This window comes from Maylandia zebra, linkage group LG15, assembly GCF_041146795.1.
Source record: "Maylandia zebra isolate NMK-2024a linkage group LG15, Mzebra_GT3a, whole genome shotgun sequence".
NCBI lineage: Eukaryota > Metazoa > Chordata > Actinopteri > Cichliformes > Cichlidae > Maylandia > Maylandia zebra.
In genome coordinates this window covers 33,920,386-33,933,905 of record NC_135181.1, presented here as the reverse complement: position 1 = coordinate 33,933,905, position 13,520 = coordinate 33,920,386, and the positions used below count along the sequence as shown (strand labels likewise).

The following is a 13,520-nucleotide window of genomic DNA, read 5'->3' as shown; positions in this document are numbered from 1 at the left end:
GGTCTTCATCCAGGTCTTTTTGCGTTACTGAAGTTCACCAGTGCTTTCTTTCTTTCTCATGAAAGAAGGGAATTTTTTTTCAGTCCAGTGTCCAATTACTTGTGATCCCTTATAAAAAGAAGGTGGCACATGTTAAGGAGCAGAAGCTCCTAAATGATCAATCCAATTCGAATGTGGATACCCTCAAATGAAAGCTGAGAGTCTACACTGTCCATGTCCATTATAACTATAATTGGAATGTTTCAGTAAACAGGTGAAAAAATAATAATTCTTTTGTGTGTGTGTTTGTACCTGTTTAGACATACTTGTGGGGACCAACAGTCGTTGTGGGGACCAAAATCCTGGTCCCCACAAGTTTGAAGAGAATTTTGAGACTCAAAATGTGGATTTGTGTCAGGGTTACAGTTAGGTTATGGTTAGGTGTTTAGAAATTGTGGCTCAGTTTGTATTTCTTTAAAACTTCGGTGCACGGTCTAAGGGTTTGGCTGTAGCATCCTGTTACCCCTTGGTTCCTCTTCTTCCTTCTACCACCATTCTCCTCCTCTTCTTCGTCATCTTTTGTGCATACCATTCTTGTGTATTACTGATATTGTTCATCCCCCCCCCCCCCCCCCCCCTTTTTTTTTTTCCCCAACACTCTCTGGAGGCGATTCAGCCACAGATTTCTTGAACTTCTTGATTTTAGTTTTTTATTTTTATTTTTTTTCATTAAAAATTGCAATTTCCAAACTCATGTGATTAGTAAATCACCGAATATAACAACATACTGTTAGTATTTAAACTCTATTTGTCAGCCAAATGCCATGCAGTTTCTGTGGAGGGAGCCTGTGTTTACTAGGATTTCTCACAACAGCTCTCACATCCTTAGCCTTTTAATTAATTTGGTTTTTTTTTGGTAGATTCATACACATGAAATAAGTCTGTTCAGGGCTCTCTTGGTGTTTATTTCACTTTCTCACATGAAGCACTTGTGGTGGTTTTTCACATCTCCTCATCTCTGCTCCTGTGGCACCGAAACAGTAGGCCTTCAGTCAGTTTTCTTTTTTTGAAGCTTCCTTTGTTTATTTCACACTCTTAGTCTATTAACCATACATCACATGGATGTAACCTATGCCTTTATTTAGGTCAGAACAAAGATTAAGAACAGACAAACCACCAATATACGGGCAGGTCCTCCAATCTTGGCTCCTGGAGTATCACAGCAGGTCATCCACTCCATCTCCCATCCCTCCCCCTCTGGGTCCTGATGGATTCATTAGTGTCACATATTCATTATATATCATAATCACAATACCTCAGGCAACCAATACAAGAGACAACTAAAAAGCAACCCCTTTCACCCATACTGTATATCCATCCATCCATCCATTCGCTTCCGCTTATCCTTTTCAGGGTCGCGGGGGGCGCTGGAGCCTATCCCAGCTGTCATAGGGCGAAAGGCGGGGTACACCCTGGACAGGTCGCCAGTCTGTCGCAGGGCTAACACACAGGGACAGACAACCATTCACACTCACATTCACTCGCACATTCACACCTAGTGACAATTTGGATTAATCAATTAACCTATCCCCACAAGCTGCATGTCTTTGGACGGTGGGAGGTAAAATCCTGCTTAAACGTTTAAAAAAAAAAAAGTAACTTACTGAACTGTAAAAAAATTTAAAATTTTAAAAAAGGAATATATTTTCTAATTTCTAATACTGTATATGTGGTCCTCTAATTCAAGAAGAAAAAAAGTACAATCCACATCTCATATGGGTACATTCAGGCCTAACAGAACACAAGTGTTTAGTCGCTCTATCCACCCCCTCTCCCTCCTTCTCCGCTGACCGACCGACCACCCCGGATTAACCTGCAAACCCATGATGATCAATGCTCCTTAAAGTGGGTGTACCACTGTACCACTAAAGTACACGACTCCGCCGAACGGATATAGGTGTTGTTGAAAAACGCACTCTCAAACGGGCCCCAGTCTCCCCTACATATATCATCCACCTGTTTGGCATAAACCACATTTTTTTTATCTCCAGAGAGAATTTCCCCATAATCGCTCAGGAGGCTATGAAGGTTGCTGATCATGTGCTTCTGTACCAAAAACTGCCTCAGTGTCTCAGGTGGTTGATTTGCCCTCCCCTCCAATGAAATTCATACCGTGAAATAAATCTGTTAAGGGCGATTTTGATGTTTATTCCACTTTCTCCCATCCCCTGATCTCTATTCCTATAGCATCAAAACAGCAGGCCTTCAGTCCATTTTCTTTATTAAAGCTTCCTAATTTATTTATTTCACACTCTTCCTCTGTCAACTATACCTCTATAGATATACCTATGGCTTCTTTGAGCTCAGGAGTTTCACAGCAGGTCATCCACCGCACCTCCCCTCCCTTTCCCTCACCTTGGGGTCTTGATGGATTCATTAGTACCATATATTCATTATACTTCATTTTCACAATACCTCCGGCAATTATTACAAGAGACTTCTAAGAAACAACACTCTCAACCCACATGTATGATCCTTTAGGTCAAAGAGAAACAAGAGTTTTTACAACCCGCATCTCATGCAGGTACAGTGGGGCAAAAAAGTATTTAGTCAGCCACCGATTGTGCAAGTTCCCCCACTTAAAATGATGAGAGGTCAGTAATTTGCACCAGAGGTACACTTCAACTGTGAGAGACAGAATGTGAAAAAAAAATCCATGAATTCACATGGTAGGATTTGTAAAGAATTTATTCGTAAATTAGGGTGGAAAATAAGTATTTGGTCACCTCAAACAAGGAAAATCTCTGGCTCTCACAGACCTGTAACGTCTTCTGTAAGAAGCTTTTCTGTCCCCCACTCGTTACCTGTATGAATGGCACCTGTTTGAACTCATCATCTGTATAAAAGACACCTGTCCACAGCCTCAAACAGTCAGACTCCAAACTCCGCCATGGCCAAGACCAAAGAGCATTCGAAGGACACCAGGAAAAGTATTGTAGACCTGCACCAGACTGGGAAGAGTGAATCTACAATAGGCAAGCAGCTTGGTGTGAAAAAATCAACTGTGGGAGCAATCATCAGAAAATGGAAGACATACAAGACCACTGATAATCTCCCTCGATCTGGGGCTCCACGCAAGATCTCATCCTGTGGGGTCAAAATGATCATGAGAACGGTGAGCAAAGATCCCAGAACCACACGGGGGGACCTGGTGAATGACCTGCAGAGAGCTGGGACCAAAGTAACAAAGGTCACCATCAGTAACACACTACAACGGCAGGGAATCAAATCCCGCAGTGCCAGACGTGTTCCGCTGCTGAAGCCAGTGCATGTCCAGGCCCGTCTGAAGTTTGCCAGAGAGCACATGGATGATACAGCAGAGGATTGGGAGAATGTCATGTGGTCAGATGAAACCAAAGTAGAACTTTTTGGTATAAACTCAACTCGTCGTGTTTGGAGGAAGAAGAATACTGAGTTGCATCCCAAGAACACCATACCTACTGTGAAGCATGGGGGTGGAAACATCATGCTATGGGGCTGTTTTTCTGCCAAGGGGACAGGACGACTAATCCGTGTTAAGGACAGAATGAATGGGGCCATGTATCGTGAGATTTTGAGCCAAAACCTCCTTCCATCAGTGAGAACTTTGAAGATGAAACGAGGCTGGGTCTTCCAACATGACAATGATCCAAAACACACCGCCCGGGCAACAAAGGAGTGGCTCCGTAAGAAGCATTTGAAAGTCCTGGAGTGGCCTAGCCAGTCTCCAGACCTCAACCCCATAGAAAATCTGTGGCGGGAGTTGAAAGTCCGTGTTGCTCGGCGACAGCCCCAAAACATCACTGCTCTCGAGAAGATCTGCATGGAGGAATGGGCCAAAATACCAGCTACTGTGTGTGCAAACCTGGTAAAGACCTATAGTAAACATTTGACCTCTGTTATTGCCAACAAAGGTTATGTTACAAAGTATTGAGTTGTATTTTTGTTATTGACCAAATACTTATTTTCCACCCTGATTTACGAATAAATTCTTTACAAATCCTACCATGTGGATTCATGGATTTTTTTTTTTTCACATTCTGTCTCTCACAGTTGAAGTGTACCTCTGGTGCAAATTACTGACCTCTGTCATCATTTTAGGTGGGGGAACTTGCACAATTGGTGGCTGACTAAATACTTTTTTGCCCCACTGTACATTCAGGCCCAATGGAGCATAAGTGTTGAATCTGTCTATCCAACCCCTCTCCATTCTTCTCCGCTGACCGACCGACCATCGCGGATTTGCCTGCAAGCCCATGATAATCAGAGCCCCCACTGCATGCTCTTTAAAGTGGGTGGCCACTAAAGTACGCGACTCCGCTGCATGAATGGCATATAGATGTTGTTGCAGCCGCGCTCTCAAATGAACCGCAGTTTCTCCCACATATATCGTCCCACACCTGTTACATTGAATGGCATAAATTACATTTTTTTGTATCTCTAGAGAGAATTTCCCTCTAATCGCCTAAGAGGCTCCACTGTACAGATTACTTATGATGTGCTTCTGTACCAAAAACTGCAACAATGTGTCAGGTGGTTCGTTTACCCTCCCCTCCAATTTAGCTCTAACCAAAAGGTCACCCAAGCTTTGGTTTTTCCTTAAGCCTCTGATCATCCGCGCTTCGAATGCATACCCCCAGGTCCGCATTTCACAAAGATTTTGGTGGATACTGCTGAGAAATGGCGTGTACTTCTTGTGGAAAGTACTAACAAAGGGCAAAAGTCTCTCCCCTCCCGTTATGTCCTCGATGGTGTTTTAATTAAAAGGAGTCCCAAGTTCAGTATCCATCCGCCGAGCATCAACTCGCTCTCCTGCGCCACCCCGCCCCTCCCGAAAATCACCCCGTGTCCATGCGTTAGGCGTACGAAGTCCCGAGAGCGTCTCCCTGTGTATCTTCCTCAAAAAAAAGAGCGTGAGTCCCCCCTCTTCCTCAAACTCCTAAACAATGTGGAAGTAGCATTGCGAAAATCCACCTCCTTACTGCTTATTCTGTAAAATCTCAATATTTGAGATTTCACTACTTCTCAAAATGTGTGTGGCAGGTGATAATTTATGGAGGAGCGCATGCGTGTCGGTGGGTTTTAAATAAACTTTTGCATGCAACCTCTTGCCATCCTTCTCATCCTCAAAAAAGACCGTGGTGTCCAAGAAATTGATTTCAGAGTCGCTGTGCTCCTGCTTAAGTTTTATAGACGGGTGATGTGTGTTCAAGATGTGTACGAACTGTTGGAACGTATCCTCCCTGTGACCCCATGCGCCTATGATGTCATCTATAAAGTACAAATAAAACACCGGTTGTAATGAGCACTTGGCCAGCGCCTTTCTGTCTCCCACTCGCTCATATATATGTTTGTGTAGGACGGTGCATATCTCTGGCCCATAGCCGTTCCTTCCATCTGCAAATGAAACCTATTGTCGAATTGGAAATCATTATTGACGAGACAAATCTCCAAAAGCCAGAGAATTGCCGCGTCAGGGCGCACAGCATCCGGGTACCGCTGAAAGATGTTACTTACGACTCTGTCCTGTCTATGTATTGATATTAGTGTACAGACTGTCTATATCTATTGTGAATTTAAAAAAAAATGATACGTGTCCTTAAGATAACTTGGATGTTTATTAGAGAGGGCTCTCAGTGTACTGAGAGATGTTATGTATTGCACCACTGCAATCGGAGACTATAGGTCTTCCAGGTGGGATCTCAGAATAGGATAAGCGTGGGTGGGGATCATCAGGACCTAAGAAATAGTCGCGCTGTTTTGTGGAAATAACTCTTGTGATGTAGTGAGTGGACAATCCTCCTAATTTGCTGCTGGACCTCGGGCTGGATTGAATTTGAAATGCATTTGTAATATTTCTCATTTCCCAGTTGTCTCTGGACTTCCAGTCTGTACTGCTGCTTGTCCATAATTACAATTTTTGAGCCTTTATCCGCCGGTTTAATCACGATGTTCTGATTAACTTTTAATTCTCTAAGCGCCCGTTCTTCCTCCACCATAAGACTACCCTCCCTCCCCACCTGCGGCCTTAACGAGTGGAACAACCGAATATCTTTTTTTATTAGCTCTTTGAGCGACTCGCTCAACGCCCCCCCACTCCAGTTCCCACACAGATGGTAGGACGAAGGGATCCCTGTGGAAGTTGTCGGTTTCAAAAAAGTCTTGTAGTTTCGGTCTTCTATGGTACCAATGTAGGTCCCGGCGAAACTCCTCACGTGAAAATTTTTATGGCGCTGGAATGAAAGTCAGGCCCTTTTCTAATAAGCTTATTTGTGCTGCAGACGGAGTAAAGAGTCTTGATAAATTTAAAATATTAGAAGAGGAAGACCAAGTTAAATCTGGTGGGGGAGTGGAGTTTCTCCCCAAACACCATAGGCTTGTTTGCTTTAATTTTCCAATCCTGTAACTTGAGGCTTGCTCGCGCCCGATGGTATGTAGGTGTGTGCCACGCGACCCCGCCATTCCCCGCTCCGACACCTCGCCCGGTCATCTCCTCGTCCCATGTCAAATCTACCTGGAGGTGCTCCATCGCTTGCATTTTTTGGCCTTAAGGCTTTAAAATCGTCAGCAGACCCGTCACCTTCCCTGCCGTGGAAGGGTGGAAATTTACATTTAATTTCAAATGGTCGGGATCTGTGCGGTCCAGCGAGTCACTGCTCATATTGGCCGCCTGGTCATGTTGTTGCGGGACCTCGATTATCATTTCACCGACTTCCTCTTCACCTGTTTGAGTAATAGTTTTGATTTTTAACCATTTTTGCTGATTCGCTGCGGACGCGTCCTCCACGGGTGGAGCTTCCATGTTCATTCGCTCGCCTATGGGAGGAGACGAAAAAGGGCCTGAAGGAGCATCGCAGCAGGAGCGGCCCGGGGGGGGGGGGGGTCACAACCCGCGGCACCCACAGAGCATGCAGAGGGAGAACACAGAGAAGCAGGCAGAATATCATTATCCACATCTAAATCCACCGCTACATTCGATCTAATCCACCCAAAATTTCTCCCACTGGTCTGGTCTCGCGTTTCTGACATTTTGCGGATCTCCTGCTTCCTCAGAGGGATACATGCTACTGGGGCCAGGAGAGAACGAGGGATTAAATCATTTCCTGAGAGACGCCCAATCCTGTGGGCCTCTCCCAGGATAGGTTACCATTAAGTCACATGGGAACGCCTATTGTGCTCCCATGCAACATGCTCCTCTCAGGTACCAAAAACAAAAATCCTAAAACTGTGTGGTGTCACTCCTACCTTGTCATGCATTCTACTCGGGGTGTTACTTAGATATCTCATCTGTGTGAATAAAATGAGACTGTTCAGTAACAAAACTAATCAAAATATCAAAATAAATCTGAAAAAAGGAAAATAAGGGGGGGGGGGGGGGGATAAAAAAGAACTAAAACTAAAACCGAGACACTAATTAGTCACTGGTTAGGGGAGTGGGGTCCGTGAGGGAGTCTTAGGACTGTCGCCGACCAAGGGGGAGAACCCAAGGTCTGAACTGAAACCAAGATTCACTTATTTATACCTAAATAGAGAACATTAATAACTAAATAAAAATCCATATGACAAAAAAATCACTAAAATTATGATAAATAAGTAATCAATATAAAAACCAAGTAGAAAGGGACCCCCCCCCCCCCAGGAGATATCACTGTGATGCATTCAAGCACCCTCGGAAAAAACAATACCACTTCTCTTCACCTGTCTAGCTTTACAATATGAATGCACACCATATTGACAGCGATCTCAATCACAAGGAAATGTTTGGGGGAAGGCACTCACCCTAATAAAACCAGGAGTCTGGCCCTGTCGGTCAGCGGAAGGCCCAAAAACAAGGAAAGCAGATTGCTTATGTGCCATTTATAGTTTCTCTTATTTAACTAGGCTTTATGATCCCTAAGCTTCTCCTTTTCTTCTCTGTCCCACCGAATTAGAGGAATACAATATCTCCTAGAGTTTTAATGTGGCCCAATAAGGGTTACTTCCTCTAGGGGTCTCACAAATGTCTTTTAAAGCCTGAGGGTTGACTAAATAAAGATGTTAAATTTTAGATTTTAAACATCCCAGAGCAGGCTTATTTCTCCTCAGGGTTTGTCATAAACTTTATCAGGTCCCCAAAAAGGTTAGGCTTAGGGTCATACAGCCTGAGTAGGGTTATCTTCTAAAAATCTCACAGACTCTGAGGGTTCTTTTAAACAAAGAGGTTAGGTGTAGGTCTTTATACGTCCCAGAATGGGACTTCCTCCTTAAGGTTCCCCCATGGTCCGTTCCCAGCCCTCCCAAAAAAGTTTAAAATTCGGGTTATATTCTCTGGGTCGGGTCATAATTTCCTGCAATTCTCTCATCCTAACCACTATTAAAAAAGAAAGCAATGGTTTCAATCTATTCATTTGATATCACCCAAACAGTTTGTGTAACCTGGGGAGGGGCACAATATGACCTTGAAGGAAACAATTCTTTTTATTAAAAATGTCTTTTCAGTTCATTTCAGGGAGTATGTCAGACACAGACCCCTGGCACAGCTGGTTAGGGTATTTAGAAGTTCTGGCTTAGTTTGTTTTTCTTTGAAACTTCGGTGCACGGTCCTAGGGATCGGCTGCACCATCCTGTTTCCCTTTGGTTCCTCTTCTTTCTGTCGCCATCCCCCTGTGCATACCTTCTCATGTATTGTTAACCTTGTCCATCACCGCCATTTCTTTAATCCTCTCGAAACACTGTGATCTCCGTCAAAGTATGGTAAAGTACGCCCTTTAGGTCTCCCAACACCCTCTGGAGGAGATTCAGCCTCCAAAGATAAAGTTTTATCATTTTGGTTTTTCTTTTTCATAATAAAAAACATAATTTCCACACTCATGTGGTTAATAAATCACAATATGACAACATATTGTTAGTATTTAAATCTGTTTGTTCAAACAAATGCTGCCATGCAATTCTGTGGAGGGAGCCTAGAGTTACTGGGATTTCACACTGTGTCTCACTTTTCTTTGACACACTGTGTGTGTCTTTTCTTTGACCTTTAGTGTTTTGATGGTTAGGGTTAGGTTAAGCGGCTAGGGAAAGCACTATGTCAATGAGATGTCCCCATAAGGATATGAATACACCCATGTGTATTCATATCCTTGTTAGGATTAGTTAGGTCCATATATATTTGGACACTGAGACAGGTTTTTTTTTTTTTTTTTTTTTTGTTTGTTTACTGAAACCTATTCCAATTACAGTTATATAAAATTATTGGGCACATAACCAATGTGTATTAACGAAAAATGAAAGGTAGGGAAAAGTATTGAGCATATGAAGAAAAATAGGTGCAAAAAGGAATGGGAAGACATGGCACCAGCTAAAATCTGTCAGATTAGAAAACAATCCTGTCACTTAACACTTGTGAGTTAATATTATCTGGCTCTGTCTCAACTGATGGCCTATACAAAGGTGTTGTATTTGCAAGATTCCACTTCTCAGAAGGTGAAAAAACAAAATATCGCCATGACCAGATACTCCCCTGCAAGATTTCAGACAGAGGTGTAAAAAGTAGTTTTATGAGCTAACCCTAACCCGAGTTCATAGATGGGGCCCATTATTACACATAACTTAATTTATGGTCATGTATAGCTTGACTTCTTTGTCATGTGTGTTTGTAACAACTTTCAGATGCTGTTCATCTGTTGTAAGCAGTTTTTTAGGTCTGCCACTTTTGTCCTCTACTTGTCCCCTTTCTCACATTGTTTAAGACACATTGAAACCTTTTCGAAATATTGGGGTGGAGATAGCTCAGTACGTAGAGTTCGCTCCATGATCGGAAGGTCGGGGGTTCAAATCCACCGAACGGCTACCCTGAGGTGCCTCTGAGCAAGGTACCGTCCCTACACACCGCTCCCTGGGCGCTTGATTGGCTGTTCACGGCTTCACTGAGGGTTAAATGCAGAGAGTAATATCCCAACAGGGGATTAATAAAGTATACAAAATATACCAGGTTTTGGGCTAACAGCTCTTTTGGAATCACCTTGTTGATGCAAAAATACTACTTTTTGCTTTTCAAACTGTGTTGTTTCTTTGAGTAGACACAACAGTGATTCATTACTTTACATGTTTTTGTGTTAAGTGGCTTAACAAACAATAAAATAGTCCTCTGATACATGGACTGGACTGAAAATGAGCTAAAACACATCCAATTTACCCCAAAACTTTGAAAGGCCCGAGAAGTATCGCTCATGATGATTTAAAAAAAAAAAAAAAAATACAATAAAATCTGCCTTGTTGGAAGCAATGTCAAGAAATGAAGGGTGACTCGGACATGTGATTAACTATATATTTTTACATATAATACCAATGTATTACTTCATAAAGTGAATGTGTTTCCAAAGGACTGACAGTAGCAGCTGTGAAGGATGGAGGTGACTGGCACCTGGAAGCAGGAGCCCTGGTCTTGGCAGATGGTGGTTTGTGCTGCATTGATGAATTCAACAGCATCAAGGAGCAGGATCGCATCAGCATCCATGAAGCTATGGAGCAACAATCTATTAGTGTTGCTAAAGCTGGGTAGGACTCTCATGCATTTACATATAAATTCACATCACCAGAAGTTAGGAATTTCAAACACAGAATGACCACGATCGTATACAGTGCTGTGGGAAACTCTTTGTCCCCCTCCTGGTTTTCTTTCTTTGTTTTTGTTTTTTCATCTTTGTCACACTTGAATGTTTCCAATCAGCAAACAAATTTTAATACTAGACAAACATAACTTAAATAATGATTTCATTTATCACAGGAAACCTGCCTGGCCCTGTGGGGAAAAATAACTGTCAAATCATGAATTAAAGAGAACATGAAAAACTAATTTACATAATGGAAATATAGCACTGTCTGTTAAGCTTGATTTAGGAAATAAGTGCTTAAGGTTTTAAAAACATGTTTAGCGCCAGCTTCTGTCAGTACCGAACATGTGGTTGGTTGGTTGAGGCTAATTGACACACATTAGTTTATGTTAGTTAACTACTGACAGAAATTACAAGTCAGAGGAAAATTAAGGACACTAAAACTAAAAATCAGATTAAAGGGCTCACTCCAGTACTGCCCTTGACAGCAACAATGAGTTTTATTCTAAGAAACCAAGGATAGAGTGTCCACTTTCATTCTTTGTCTCTTTAGCAGCAAGTGGCTCTACGCTGTTTGGCTAGCTGCACTCAAACAGTGCACCTGTTAGCTGTAATGTTTGGTTTTGTAAAGCACTTTATGAATGAGGAGTGTGTGGAGGAAGAGAACCTGTTTAGGTTCTCCCTAACCCTAGCTGAATCCAAACTGGGAGCTGGTTTCATAGAAGAGGGGCCTGAAAACTGAAGGCTCTGCCTCCCATTCTACTTTTAAATACTCTAGGAACAAGAAGTAAGCCTGCAGTGTGAGAGCAAAGTGCTCTAATGGGGTGATATGGTACTATCAGGTCATTGAGATAAGATGAGGCCTGATTATTTAAGTCCTTGTATGTGAGGAGCAGGATTTCAAATTCAATTCTGGATTTAACAGGGAGCCAACGAAGGGAAGCCAATATAGGAGAAATCTTCTCTCTCTTTCTAGTCCCTGTCAGTACTCTTACTGCAGCATTCTTATTATAGGATATACCTTACAATTTAAAATGCCTTGAGTTGTGATTTGGGGCTATATAAATAACATTGAATTGAATTAAAATAAATTGAATTTTGGATCAACTGATGGTTTTTAGTTGTAGAGTTTTAGGACATCTTCTTAATAACAAAATGCATTAGTCCTACCTAAAAATAATAAATGCATGAACTAGTTTTTCAGCATCACTTTGAGATAGGATGTTTCTCATTTAGAGATATTGTGAAAGTAGATGAAATCATTTAATATGCACATTGAAGGCTATATCCTGGTCAAAAACAACTCAAAGATTACTCAAAGTGTCAGCTGAGAGGGGTTTCAGGGAATACTCTTAAAATGACTTTTTTTTTTTTTTTCAATGCCGTATATCAGCAAAAGACTCTCAAAGTGTTTTTTGTTGGTTTTGGGGCAGACACAGTCTCTAAGGAGATGCAGGTTTTGGGGGAATACACTCTAAATTCAAAATTGCTGACCAGCAGGTTAAGACTGACCAAATATGACGTTTCAGTTGTAGACCTTTGCCTTATTAATATTTACTTACTTTTGATAATGTCGTTTATTATCATTGGAGTCTTATTGTCTTGATTTTGCTATTGTTGAAACTTTTTTTTGTTTAGTATTGTTTATTTTAACGATTTATAAAAAATGACCTCATTTTTCTGTTCTCAAATATTCTACACTTCTACCAAATATAATCTGCATTGGGCATTAATTAATTCTCCTACTGAAGTAATTTTAGTCATTATAATATCTATGCAAACTCTCCTTTAACAATGTCCACTTTTAAGTATGTTCATAAGGTTCTGGCATCTAGTCACGGTTATCAGTGGCTCGTTTTGTGTTTATGACCTCGTCCACTCATGGGTGTTTAGCAGGGTTTCCTTTTTTTCTTGTTCTACTTGTGCCAAGTGGCTCATTTTGTTAAGACCTTGTTTATGACCTAGTCTACTAAAGGCATGCTCATTGGTATTCAGCAGAATCTTCTCTTTTCTTTATCCTATTGGCTCATTTTGCTGAAGAGCTACATGTGAGCTGCCAGTTTGGATAGAACATCATTTAATCCAGCCGACAGTTTTTTTGTTTGGTTTGTTTTTTCTGGTTCTCATCAACGGGGCCTCAGGACCAACTCACTCCACTTTCCCAAACAACAGCTCAGCTCATGGGTCTCATTTACAGTCTTCTACATTCCTCTCCTTCCTATTGTTTAAACATTTACTCACCTTGTAAGTTTGTAAACATCTCCTAAGTAGCACTGAGATCTTAACAACTCTTTCCTTTCCCCTCCTTTTTTATTTACACTTATTTCACACGACAATACTGTACTCAAACTCTGACAGTAATATTATACAGCTTTTTTTTTTTTATACATTGTCACAAAACGGCTGTGTGCAGGCAGGAAAATGACCCAAACGCAAACCTTACCGAGGCAAACGTGAACTCAAAAACACAGCTTTATTGCAAGCGTGGAGGTGAAACAAAGAACAAAACTAAACTGGGAAACTAACAACAACAAACTCATGGAAGACAGGGAGAATAACACACAGCTATGAGGGAAGTGGGAACACATGGGGAAACAGCTGACACACATGAACATAATGACGTCACAGGGGAGGAGTAAAACTAAACCCATTGAACGTAGAACATAGGACCTCTTCAAAATAAAACAGGAAACATAATGAAACGCAGACATGACAACATGAATTTCACGACAAAAGACATGCAGACATGAAACGCATAAAGGACGAGGGAAACTTAACACAGGGGTAGAAAACACAAGGGGAATCTAATACAAAATGAACCTTGATAAACTAATAAATCTCCTAATCCACATACTGGATTATTTAAATGGATCATTTTAATTTAAAAAAAAAAAGTGTTTACTCATCTGTTTT

General features: G+C 41.6%; 1 protein-coding gene across 5 annotated transcripts in view; it reads left to right on the top strand.

Annotated features, from left to right (window-relative positions):
* Positions 1-13,520, top strand: part of mcm9 (minichromosome maintenance 9 homologous recombination repair factor) — a 32,293-nt gene that overhangs the window by 11,484 nt on the left and 7,289 nt on the right. For all 5 annotated transcript variants that reach the window (XM_004564746.2, XM_004564747.2, XM_076874308.1 and 2 more), the window contains one exon: positions 10,377-10,551. In XM_004564746.2, coding sequence (XP_004564803.2) covers positions 10,377-10,551 — 175 coding nt within the window. The remainder of the gene's footprint in view (positions 1-10,376; positions 10,552-13,520) is intronic.